Raw genomic sequence first — 12,478 nt, 5'->3', positions numbered from 1 at the left:
TCAGATACTTCTTGCATTCTCCTTGCCCCATAAGAAATGTCACTTTATATCGTGAAAAGTCTCAGTGAGTTCCAAAGGATAGATACAGCTGATTTTGAGAGTCATTTCAGTCGGGGTCCTGGTAGGAAATACATGACACACTTAAATCAGCTAATTTGAGGAGACTTTAGTAACGAGACTCTTTACAAGGTGTAGGCAGGGCTTCTCTGAAAAACCACAGGGGATGGTGCAGTGCCCAGAGCTAGGAACCAGGTTTCCATCTTGAGGCCTGAAGAAGAGCAGGGCAGAGGAGGTAGGGGGAGTTACCAGAACCTGGGGGAGAAAAGGACTATGTCAGGAGGGCTGAGACCAACAGTTGAGGATCCAGGATTGTCCACAGAAACCCCCAAACTGGTGGGCACCCAGAGCAAGAGATCCTGTAAAGGAGCCTGTTGATGGGGTCCACACAGGACAGAGTAGGGGTGTGAGCCAGATCGGGAGAGGCAGATGGAAGATACCAACACAGGGGTACCATCTGCCTTTTGAAATTATTCTTTTTATTCACGGTGGCCTTAAAAGAGAGAAATTTGCCCAGTGGGGCATAGGTTTTTTTAATGCTTTTCAGAAAAAAATCAGTGGTGAGGAGAGACACCACTGAGCCACATCTCATTACCAAGCAATTTGGATTCCACCTCCAAAAATGTCTTGAATGTGAATCCTTCCCTCTCCTGCACTGTCCGTCCCCGTGCAGACCCGGTCATCGGTGCCCACAGCTATAGTGTGTGTTCCCCGCACTTGCACGGTGCAGCCAGCAGGACGCGTGAAAAATGTACACCTGGGTGTCACTCTTCAGTGCCTTCTGATTGTCATCCCTAGTCTCCACTTTTCATTCCCCCATTTGTACACTATAACCTTCTGCCCACAGCATCCACAGGAGACCCTCTGGATCTCCCCGCAAAGGTCACTCTCTGACTACCTCCCCTAACCTTAGACTAGGTTAGGTCCCGTGTTTTGTGTTCCCTCACGCTATACTTAACGATAATCCACACTTTCACCTTAGTATTGTAATTACCTGCCTGACTGCCTGCACTCGCCTCCACAGTGGGAATAGGAAGTGGGGACTTACCACTCTGTCCAGTACCTCTCTCTTGTGATCGCAGACTGTCCTAATTTGGAGCTAGATTCACTGCATAGGAAGTGGAAACACATTGTAATTAGCTTTTTTAGTTCTCAGTGTTAACATCCTAGGTGTAAGGACCTCTGGGTTTGAGTTTTTCAGAGGCCTAGATCCTTATGCAGCTGTCAGTGATTAGCTCACTGACTGACGTTGGTTTTCTGGTGTGGTGGGGTTTTTTTTTGTTTTTTTCTTTCAGTTAGGTTTTCTTAGGTGGCTCTCGGGTCACAGAATGACTATAAATCAATAGACTCGGGTTCACATCTTGAATCAATAAGGCCTTAAGTGAAATTTAATAAACTCTACTGTCATGAATTTTTTGGACGGGGGTGGGGGTGGGGGGTTGTTGGGAGTTTCTGTCTCCTGTTGTATTTATTGTGGTGAAGCAGCAGGAAGTAAATAGGTCTCAGAGGGTGGAATTGGTGAATGGGAGCAGGGTTTCCCATCCTTAGAAAATAGTAACTCCTGTGCTCTGGCCTCTCCTTGTTCTTTATTTTGTTTGGTTCTTGGAGGAGAGGGTTGTAGAAATTGACCCAAGATTGAAAGCCTTCTGTTGTCAGTAAACAATATGGCAAAGACAGTATCTTTTATAAATATATATTGTTAAAGTGAGAGATTATTTTGGTCACTTCCATTTGGGAAATTCTGATACTGTTAGTAAAGGTTTTACTTTTCAACTTAAAGAAGCTTAACCAGTCATTTAGTTAATGGCAGCCAAGTGTGGCCAAGAGAATAACCCATCCAGCATTTGTTCCATAGCAAGTCGGGAAGTGTGCCATGTTCCTTCCCCTCGCAGCTCTGCATGGGCTGAGCAGAGCTAAAGATGCAGACAGAGTGTAACCTAGTCCACACTTCGTCCAGGAAGGTTTCCTGTGTCCCCGCTGTGTCCTGGACTCAGGTCTTTTTCTCTTCAGTGTTTGGAACCCAGATATGTTCTGTTGAGTTGATACTTATCATTAGTACCCATTATTACCTCCTCTTCCAGCATCCATCTCCCTGTGTTGCACCTAGCAATTTACTAAACTCTAAGCTCCTTGGGAGGTGTAGCCATTGTATCCTCAGCTCACATAGCTCAGGGCTTGGCCATTGTATGATTGCTGAATTTTGCAAATGCACAGAATTTTCTCTCTTGAAACTCCCTGATATCTCTGTCTTTCCCCCTCCCTCATCTCTCCCAACCCCCTGCAGTAATAATTCTGACATTCTGAGAGCATTTTACGCTTCTGTTTGAGCAATCAGCTACACAAATGTAATATGTCTTCCATGAGTCACAAGACACAAAAGACAGTTATTTTGAATGGAAACTCTTGGTACCCCTTTGGTAGAAAGAGTTTATTTTGGGGTATTGCCTGTGCATTTAGGTTTCACTGCCTCCAGATTTATCTGGGTGGAGTAATATCACGTAAGTGTGAACTACCTTCCTGTTTTGAGCAGCTTTTCTTAATGACAGCTGAACCTTTAGAGGTTGATGAAAGTATCTGATTTGGTTTTTGAGTTACTTAACTGTTTCTCAGAGAAAGAGAAATATCTAATTTGATTGGCCTTCTTAATTGTTCATCTTTTTACATGTATAAATATTATAAAAGTCCAAGATCTAGGGGCCAGTTGGTTGAACGTCCCACTCCTGGTTTCAGCCCAGGGCATGATCTCAAGATTGAGCCCCTCATCGGCCTCTGCATGGGCTCTGCGCTCAGTGCAGAGTCTGCTTGTCCCTCTCTCTCCCCCTCTGCTCCTCCCCTCCACCACCACTCGTTCTCTCTCTCAAATAAATAAAAATCTTTTTAAAAAACCATTTAAGGGGCGCCTGGGTGGCTCAGTTGGTTAGGCGACTGCCTTCGGCTCAGGTCATGATCCTGGAGTCCCTGGATCGAGTCCTGCGTCGGGCTCCCTGCTCGGCGGGGAGTCTGCTTCTCCCTCTGACCCTCCCCCCTCTCATGCTCTCATTCTCTCTCTCAAATAAATAAATAAAATCTTAAAAAATCATTTAAAAGGGGCGCCTGAGTGGCTCAGTCGTTAAGCGTCTGCCTTCGGCTCAGGTCATGATCCCAGGGTCCTGGGATCGAGCTCCGCATTGGGCTCCCTGCTCAGCAGGAGGCCTGCTTCTCCCTCTCCCGCTCCCCCTGCTCGTGTTCCTGTTCTCGCTGTGTCTCTCTGTCAAATAAATAAAATCTTAAAAAAAAAAAAATCATTTAAAAGAATAAGAAAAGTCCAAGGTCTTCCAGGCTGTCTTTTAGATTTTATCTATTTACCTGAGAGAGAGAGAAGCTGGGGGGAAGGGCAATGGGAGAGGGAGAAACAGACTCCCCACTGAGTGTGGAGCTTGATGCAAGGGCTCAATCCCAGGACCCCAAGATCATGACCTGAGCCAAAGTCAGGAGCCCCTTCCAGGCTGTCTTTTGTAAAAATTTTGCTGGAAAAATTTTAGCTATAAAATAATACCCTGCAGAAATCAGTCAGAAGTCAAACTTGCAGACTGAACCAAGCGTCTCCACATTCCAGGATGTGTTGCCCTGCTGGGAGGCATTAGTATGGATAGGGTAGGAGCTGTCCCTCCTCTCTCCCTCATCCACCCAAGTCATCACCTTTTATCCATTTCATACTGAAATTTCCCTTACCTACCTATCCATCCCCTTTTCCCCACCTTGTATCTTTTTATCTTGGGGAAAGTAAAAGCAGGTAGTCTTGTGGAAAGGATTTAGCACACCCCCTTTTGAGATCCTTCACACGGAAGTCTTTGGGCAGTGGTGCTCATGTTATAGCAAGACTGACTGCCTAATTCTATTACTTACTTTACTTTGCCTCTCCTTCCCTGGGGAAACAAACTTTGATGATGGTCCGTCTTCTTTCACTAAGGTCTGTTTGAGAGGCTACTGTTTTTCATCAAGGAGTCTGATGGTGGTGTGTAATCTGTGCTGCTACTGCCATTGTTCTTGGACCCAGCTAGCTCTGGGATACAGTATGCATTACTTAGAACACAGCCCCCAAATACAAGTCAATTCCTCAAAATATGCTAGATACCATTCTAAGAACTGTGAGGACCACAGATGAGAATTGGGCATGGAGCCAGCCTCAGGGTGTTTGCAGTTTAATTTAGGAGAGGACCATAGCACACCAGTAGTACACAGTACAAAGTATAGTGGTAGACAAGATGTCGTAAGGGATTGTTACTCTTGACCATGATCCTCCATTAAATATTATAAAAGTGAGACAGAAAAGTTGACCAAGATGGTTTGTAAGCCCTGAACTGAATCTTGAGAGCTTACCAAATAGATAAGGAAAAGGACAATCCAACCAGAGGGAAAACTTGGAAGTCTAGTGTATTTAGAAGTTGGTGAGTTGACTTGCTTGATTGAACTGAAGGGTTCATTTAGAGAACCAGCCGGTGAGAAGGTAGATAAGTAGGCGTTGGCCGAACTATAAAAACTGGAACTCCAGACTAAGGACGGTTTGGGTCTGTTAGAGGCTACTCAGTCCTTTCTAAAGAGAAAACCAATGCTGTTTGAACTGATTTTGGGGCATTAAGTAGATTGAGGTAAAACCAGTTCAGCCTTAATGCTTGGGCATTTGGTGCCCCTCAGCCTGCTGACTCGCTGCTGTTCCCCTTCAAACTGATCCCCGTTGATAGCAGCTGCTCAGGGAGAGAACAGAAGCGCAGCTTGAGCAACAGGGAAGAAAATACTGTTTCTGGGGTACAGATGGTTCATATTCAGATGGTAGTATAAAAGTAATAAGTGATTTTTACCAGTGAAAAATTTAGGAGTTTGAGAGGTTTTTTTTCCCCCCTCCTTTCCTTGCTCTCTCTTTTTCTTTCTTTTCCTTTTAAAATTGTTTAGGGGGGGGGGGTGAGTGCCTCGCTGGCTCAGTCGGTGGCAGCAAATGACTCTTGATCTTGGGGTCTTGAGTTCCAGCCCCACACTAGGTGTGGAGCCTACTTGTTTAAAGGGCAAAACCTAGCCCTTTCACCATGTTTCACTAGTGGTCAGAAGGTAGACTTAACTAACAATGCCTGTTGGATTTCTTTACTTTGATAAATGAAATCCTCTCTGAAAATAACATAAGTCAAGGATTTCAGACTCTTCGATCCCCAAAGAAATGAATCTTCTGGAAAGACTCATTTCAAAGGGGAGCTAAAAAAGCATTTCGTGGCACAAATGTTATACTTTCTCTGAGAGAGGTCATCACCGTAAGGTAAAGTACCCCCTTGTTTTGATCTTATTACATGAATACTTTTTTAAATGAAGACTTTGTTTAAACCACTTATTATTACTATTTTAAGTAAGCTGTACACCCATCGTGGGGCTTGAACTCACCACTCCGAGATCAAGAGTCGCGTGCTGTCCTGACTGAGCCAGCCAGGTGCCCCTCTTTAAACCATTTAATGAAATAGTATAATTTGATGTTCACACACAAATTCATAAATCTGCTAAAATTGGGAGAGTTTTAAAACCTCATAAATGCATTTCATTTCTTCTCAGTGTTCTGGTGTCTAAGGGCCGACTGCCTGTCAAGTGTCTTGACTGAGCTGTAGTCCTTCAGCCTGGAGACTCGGCCAGGCGGCGTGAACTTTGAGAATTGTGCTCTCTGTGTGCTTGGGTAAACAATTGAAGGTTTCTGTGGGACCAGGAACCTTAATTATTAAACTGCCTTTAAGTTGGGCATCTCATCGTTAAAATCAGAATAGCTTATCTACAGTGTGGGTGTTTTTCATGATTTGGCTCACAGTAGAGCAGGCAGCACAACCGAGATGTTTTTCACTTTGAGCAAAACCTGTGACAGACGGAGGTGGTGATTGTAAAGCACTTACCTAAAGTGTTAGCAGTGAATCAGTGCAGCCTGAGGCCGAGTCAGTAATCCGTGCCCAGGGAGTCTAAAGTTGAGGAGCATTCTCATAGTTTCCAATAAAATATGTCACAGGCAGCTGAAGACAGTGGGTTTTTTAAACGGCTGTCCCAGTGCAGTTACCCTAGCCAGGGCCCTGTCACATTTTTTTTTAGGGGTTTAAGACTTTAAAAAGTGTGTGTGTGTGTTCTCCCCCCCCTTTTTTTAATAACTTGCAATTAATATGGTAGGATCACCACATTCTTATTCTGCCTACAGGTCATGGCACTATTTCATTATCATTACTGTGGGATTGATTGACCTTGAAGAACAGGAGAAACTCACCGGCTTATGTTGAATTTCTTTAATGCAGGGACTACATATAAGTGGCATTTGAGGGGGGGTGGTTTGTGTAGGAGACTAAATATGTAATTGTTCCTATCTTTTATGTGCGAATGTCCTTACACAAGCTGCTTTACAAATTGATAAAATTTTGGATTGGCACACTGCTCCATAACTGTACTGCCTACTTATTTTTATTTTTATTTATTTTTTATACCAACATCCCAGTTGACATTTCTTATTTTATTTTTTTAAGATTTTATTTATTTATTTGAGAGAGTGAGTGAGAAAGAGCATGAGCCAAGGGGGGAGGAGCAAAGGAAGAGGGACAAGCAGACTCCCTGCTGAACAGGGAGCCGCTTAACTGACTGAGCCACCCACTGCCCCTCTTGTTTTGTTTTGTTTTTATTTGAGAGAGAGAGAAAGCACAAGCAGGGAGAGGGAGAGAGGGAGAAACAGACTCCCTGCTGAGCATTGGATCCCAGGACCCCAAGATCATGACCTGAGCTGAAATAGATGCTTAACCGACTGAGCCATCCAGCGCCCCCATACTTATTTTTTAAAAATCATGATTTCTGGGGCACCTGGGTGGCTCGGTGGGTTGAACGACGACCAACTCTTGATTTTGGTTCAGGTCATGATGTCGGGGTTGTGAGATCAAGCCCTGTGTCAGGCTCTGCACTGGGCACGGAGCCTGCTTGGGATTCTCGCCCTCCCTCTCCCTCTGTTCCTCCCCACCCACCCCTGATCTAAAAAAAAAAAAAATCATGATTTCTTTTGTTTGTTTATTTACAGATAATTGAATATGTTCATACAAGAGAATAGCCCCATAATTCACATTACAATCTAAACAAGCAATTTATAAACAAAATACTTATCTACCATTTTCCTAAAAGGTAACCTTTTTTGGGACGCCTGGATCCCTCAGCAGGGAGCCTGCTTCTCCCTCTGCTTGTGCTGTCTCTCTCTCTCTCTCTCTCTCTCTCTCTCTCTCTCTCTGACAAATAAATAAAATCTTAAAAAAATACCTTTTTCCGTAATTTGTGTAGAAAATCAAGTACAGTTCTTATCTCCCAGTATCTGTGTAGAAGAGACAGGGAAAGGAATTAGCTATTGTGATCCTCGAACTGTGCATTTAAAATCTTTCTTGAGGGGCGCCTGGGTGGCTCAGTCGTTTAGCGTCTGCCTTCGGCTCAGGTCATGATCCCAGGGTCCTGGGATCGAGCCCCGCATCGGGCTCCTCGCTCTGTGGGAAGCCTGCTTCTCCCTCTCCCTCTCCCTCTCCTATTCCCCCCGCTGTGTTCCCTCTCTTGCTGTGTCTCTCTCTGTCAAATAAATAAATAAAATCTTAAAAAAAAAATCTTTCTTGAAGTAAGCCAGAGTCTCCTACTGGTGTGTTTTCAGAATAAAACAAGAATCCCAGTCCTCTTAATATGTATGCTGTTGGTGCCCATGAACAGCGTTACGTTAAAGATACCAGATTTAGTGAAGGTAATACTTAGTCCTCCCAGGATTGCCACTTTTTGTTAGATCTAATACTGCACATGTATAAGGCAGGGTAAATGTTGTGAAGTAAATTTGTCCACTAAGACAGCCAGAATGTAGCTCTGTACTGATTGCTACACTGCTTATCACGTTTTCTTACTCAATCACCTCAGTAACCCTGGGAGGTGTAGGTGTCACCACCACTTTCTAGGTGGGGAAACCAGAATTTTAGACAAGAGTCGTTTGTCCACGGTCACATAGTTCACTGGTGAGACTGGAATTTGAACTCATGTGTTCAGCCCCTTGATTCCAGATCTAAGGGGCCTGAGACCTAAATCTTTGACCTTTTTTTTTTTTCTCCTTAACTGTTTGGAAAGCTTTGACTTCATGTTGGTATAAATGGAAATTTGCATTGCTTTAAGAATAGTCTCAGATGGGGGGCGGGGGGGGGTGAGGGCAGCAGTGAATACTGTTATCAGAATCACATAATATTAGAATAGTAGAATCACAAGGTTCAAGAAGGTTTTATTTCTGGAAATTTTTTTTCATAGAATAGTTATGGTAAGCTATCATTCTGGGGGTTTCTGGAGTCTTACTGTGTTGTTTTCTGCTTTCCTATGTATTTTTGGGATGTGAAGTTTGTACCCAAGATGTATGAGGAGGCCCTGGTGTGATTTTCTTATGTGTGAACTGGACCAGAATATTACTATGTTCTCTTGACTGAAATATTTCTAACTTTTTTAAAGATTTTATTTATTTTTTATTTTTTTTAAGATTTTACTTACTTATTTGACAGAGAGACACAACCAGAGAGGGAACGCAGCAGGGGGAGTGGGAGAGGGAGAAGCAGGCCTCCCGTGGAGCAGGGAGCCCGATGCAGGGCTCGATCCCAGGACCCTGGCTGGGATCATGGGCTGAGCCGAAGGCAGACAGACGCCCAACAACTGAGCCACCCAGGCGCCCCATTTCTAACTTTTTTAAAGATTTTATTTTTAAGTAATCTCTACACCCAACGTGGGACTGGAACACACAACCTGAGATCAAGAGCTGCACGCTCCACCGACTGAGCCAGCCAGGCGCCCCTTAGTGGAAGTATGATATACATATAGAAAAGTTCACAGACCCTGAGTTTGCAGTTCAGTGAATTCTCATAAACTGAACATACCCAGTTCAGTAGCCAGCATGCGGTCAAGAAATACAACATTAGTGACACCCTGAAAGCCCCCATTGTCCCCCTCCATTGACTGGAATAGTTTCAAGTGTCCTGTATAAACGTCACATCATTCCTCATTTGTAGGTCTCTTCCTGATTTGAGTTCTGACATTATTTTCAGTCTTTTTGCAAGAAGAAAAAAAGTCACTGAAACTTGTCACTTCCTCCTTTCATAATCTCATCTCTTGATCCGTTTGCTTCCGTTAAACTGGAGTGTTTTGTGTGGCTACAAAGTCCTAACTTGAGGGCATATGAAGGTTGGGATAGAACCTGCAGCCATGGGGTGAAACCTAAAAACATTTCCTGAGATTTTCAGGACTGAATGAAAATTTGGTTGTTGAACGCCACCACCTATTCGTTCCAGGGGGAATGAAATGAGTGAGTGAGCGTGCCTTCCATCTTGGGGAATGGAGATGGGGGCACTTCCTCATTCTCAGAACTCTGACGAGGCCTTTTAATTATGTGTGAAGGACGTGAGTATTCACGTCAGTCCGTGGGAAGTTGAACACAGTCTCTGTAGGTGCAGACTCATCCACACATGGTTCTGGTCTCCTTCTCTGCTCCACTTTGGACTCACGTAGGTTAATTTGTGTCCTTTGCTGTTTTAAGCATGTAGACGTTTGAATAAAACTTAATTTGTAAATATCTGTTAAGTCGCCCCAGCTGCAGGGCTTGCGTGTCATGCTGATGTGAGTGGAGCCACTGGGTCGGAAGACCTGGTCCCTGACTCCTGGGGTGGCCCAGGCTGGCAGGGACACACTCTCTCTCCTGTGCTTTGCCTCCAGCAGAACCAGTGTTCTTAAGTTCTAGAGTAAAGAAGTTTAGAGGCATGCACAGCAAATTTTGACTTTCTGCTCTGCGGCGTCCTGGCCTAGCCCATTCCTGTAACGAGGAGCAGTCTGGGATCTGTAAATTTGTGTGTGATCCACTAGCTCATAACCTTGGGTAGTCATGTCACATTTGTAGAAAATGTTTTCAGTCTGGAGAATGCAGTGTTACAGTTTTATGGTCTCTGGATCTTCCCCCTAAATCGGGCTAGTGGTTGTGCTTCCAGCATTCCCTAACACAAACACATTGCGGCCTTGAGGGTGAGTGGAATAGGACTTGCCATGCTTTTTCATGAAAATATGTTTGTGTATGAGGACACGTGGACAGATGGTGCATGCAAGCAGCAGCCTGACACACCTGTTCGGTGGCTGACCCGGGACTGGATCCCTGTGATCCTGAAGATGGGCCAGAGAAGCTCTGGAGAAGTCTAGAAGCTCTCTCCCGGAGAGCAGACTTATTTAGTCCCTTCATTCTCCAGCATCAGTACTTGCTGTTTTCCCAAATCTCCTCTCCCAAACTGTTCATTTCACCTGTCATGCTCCCGTTTGCTTTCCTACTGAGGGGTTCGTGCTAGATGTTCAGGGATCAGACCCTGGTTTTCCGAGACCATTTCTTTTACTTTTTAATTGTAACTGCAAGAGTTGATATGTGGTTGTTTGAAATCACGTGAAGTCTTGCATCCATTTAACTGATCATACTTCACATAATGCCTTTTACAAACAAACCTAAATGGCAACATAATTGTCTTAGTGGCTACCTTTTTAAGAGTGTGAAAAGGAAATGATTTGATTTTTTCCCCCCTTGTCTTAATTCTTTTTAGGTTTTGAATGAAGAATGTGATCAGAACTGGTACAAGGCAGAACTCAATGGGAAAGATGGCTTCATTCCCAAGAATTACATAGAAATGAAACCACATCCGTAAGTTGGACTCTACTGGTCTTCCAGGAGTCAGACCCATCTGTTTATTTCAAACAATGTTATTTTATTTTATGTTTTTAAAATTGAGGTCCTTGGGATAGTTGTCATACCTTTTACTCTGTCTTCCCAGAGAATTAACAAAGCATGTTGATTTTGCATGTTAATAGTAGGATATAGTAATATTGCACGCCCAGCACAGAACCCACTGCAGGGCTCAGTCTCAGGACCCTGTGATCATGACCTGAGCCGAAATCAAGAGTCAGGTGCTTAACCAACTTAGCCACCCAGGTGCCCCAGTAGTACATATTTTAGATTGATAATGGTTGCTGTTGATCTTTAATGAAGCAGTTGTTTCATTTAAAACAATAGGTTATATACTATTACCTAATAATAGTACATGTTTTGGATTGATAATACCTGTCAGTGATCTTCAAATAATAAAACTATAGAAATGTCGTTCCCTGATTCCTTTTCATAAAACCCCTGAGGCCAGATCTGTTTCATAATTCTCCATTTTTTGAGTCTTAGAAAGTGTACTTACCACATAGTTTTGTTGATATGTTTGATTGCCCTATAAGACTGTTACCTTATTAATCTTTGTATCCCCAGAGCACAGTGTGCTTGGCAATATAATAGGTTCTCAATAAATGCTTATTATAATTACTATCCTTGCCTACCACTTAGTGTTCTCACTTCAGAGAATTCAAAATAATCTCCTACCCCAGGCTGTTGAGAGCAGTGAACTTTTTTCTTTTTTTTTTCCCCTCCCTCGGAACATCCCCTCCCCTACCCGGTTTATATTGATATGCGACATGGTGGGACCACTGTCCTCCTACCCTCACCCATGACCTCCTTCGCTGGCCCTGCTCCTCCTTCAGAAGCAGCCCCTTCCATCCTTTGTATATCAGGAGGAACTGAGGCTCAGTGCTCAGGCTGGAGTGTCATTGAGACAGAGAGGAGCAGCAGTTTCTGTCTACTTAATTTAACACAAATGATAAATAAGACCTTTAGATGACTTGACCCACCTCAAGTGGCAGCCCATTTGTCCCTCTCCTTCTTTGTCACTGCTCTAATGTGTGCCTGTCATTTCTCTTCCCCCCCGAGCCACAGAACAGGGATCTTAACCACATCTTATACACAGAGTTCAAAGGGGCCTTCGATCATCTAGTTCATTCCTCTTTATCTTAAAAATTAGGAAAGCTCCTGGTATTTTTATTTCAATGCCAATAATTTATGAATTTGGTTCTCATTATAAAAGACAGCATAGAGGGACCCCTAGGTGGCTCAGTCGTTAAGCGTCTGCCTTCGGCTCAGGTCATGGTCCCAGGGTCCTGGGATTGAGCCCTGCATCAGGCTCCCTGCTCCACGGGAAGCCTGCTTCTCCCTCTCCCACTCCCCCTGCTTGTGTTCCCTCTCTCGCTGTGTCTCTCTCTGTCAAATAAATAAATAAAATCTTAAAAAGTGTAGAAAACCATAGAGCAATATAAGAATTTCTCCCCACATACATACCCCTTTTGGAGGTAACCACCACTGGCAATTAAATGTAAGCCAAATGCTATCTTTTTTTTTTTTTTTTAAGTAGGCGTAAAAAAAATCTTCAAAGGTGTATGTGGCAGGGATTCCTGGACCCGTCAGTGGGATAAGGCCCTTCATTTGAAGTCCCTGTAACATTAGGGGTTTACACACAGCCATGCCCAGGTTACTAAAACGTAGGCACACATG

The 12,478-nt window shown here is 43.8% G+C and overlaps 1 protein-coding gene across 3 annotated transcripts in view; it reads left to right on the top strand.

Moving 5' to 3' along the window:
* Positions 1–12,478, top strand: part of GRB2 (growth factor receptor bound protein 2) — a 66,668-nt gene that overhangs the window by 43,638 nt on the left and 10,552 nt on the right. For all 3 annotated transcript variants that reach the window (XM_027625895.2, XM_027625893.2, XM_027625894.2), the window contains exon 3: positions 10,659–10,756. In XM_027625895.2, coding sequence (XP_027481696.1) covers positions 10,659–10,756 — 98 coding nt within the window. The remainder of the gene's footprint in view (positions 1–10,658; positions 10,757–12,478) is intronic.

Source organism: Zalophus californianus, chromosome 16, assembly GCF_009762305.2.
Source record: "Zalophus californianus isolate mZalCal1 chromosome 16, mZalCal1.pri.v2, whole genome shotgun sequence".
NCBI classification, from domain to species: Eukaryota; Metazoa; Chordata; class Mammalia; order Carnivora; family Otariidae; genus Zalophus; species Zalophus californianus.
Note: the sequence above shows the minus strand (reverse complement) of the source record. Positions and strands in the feature narration are given on the sequence as shown.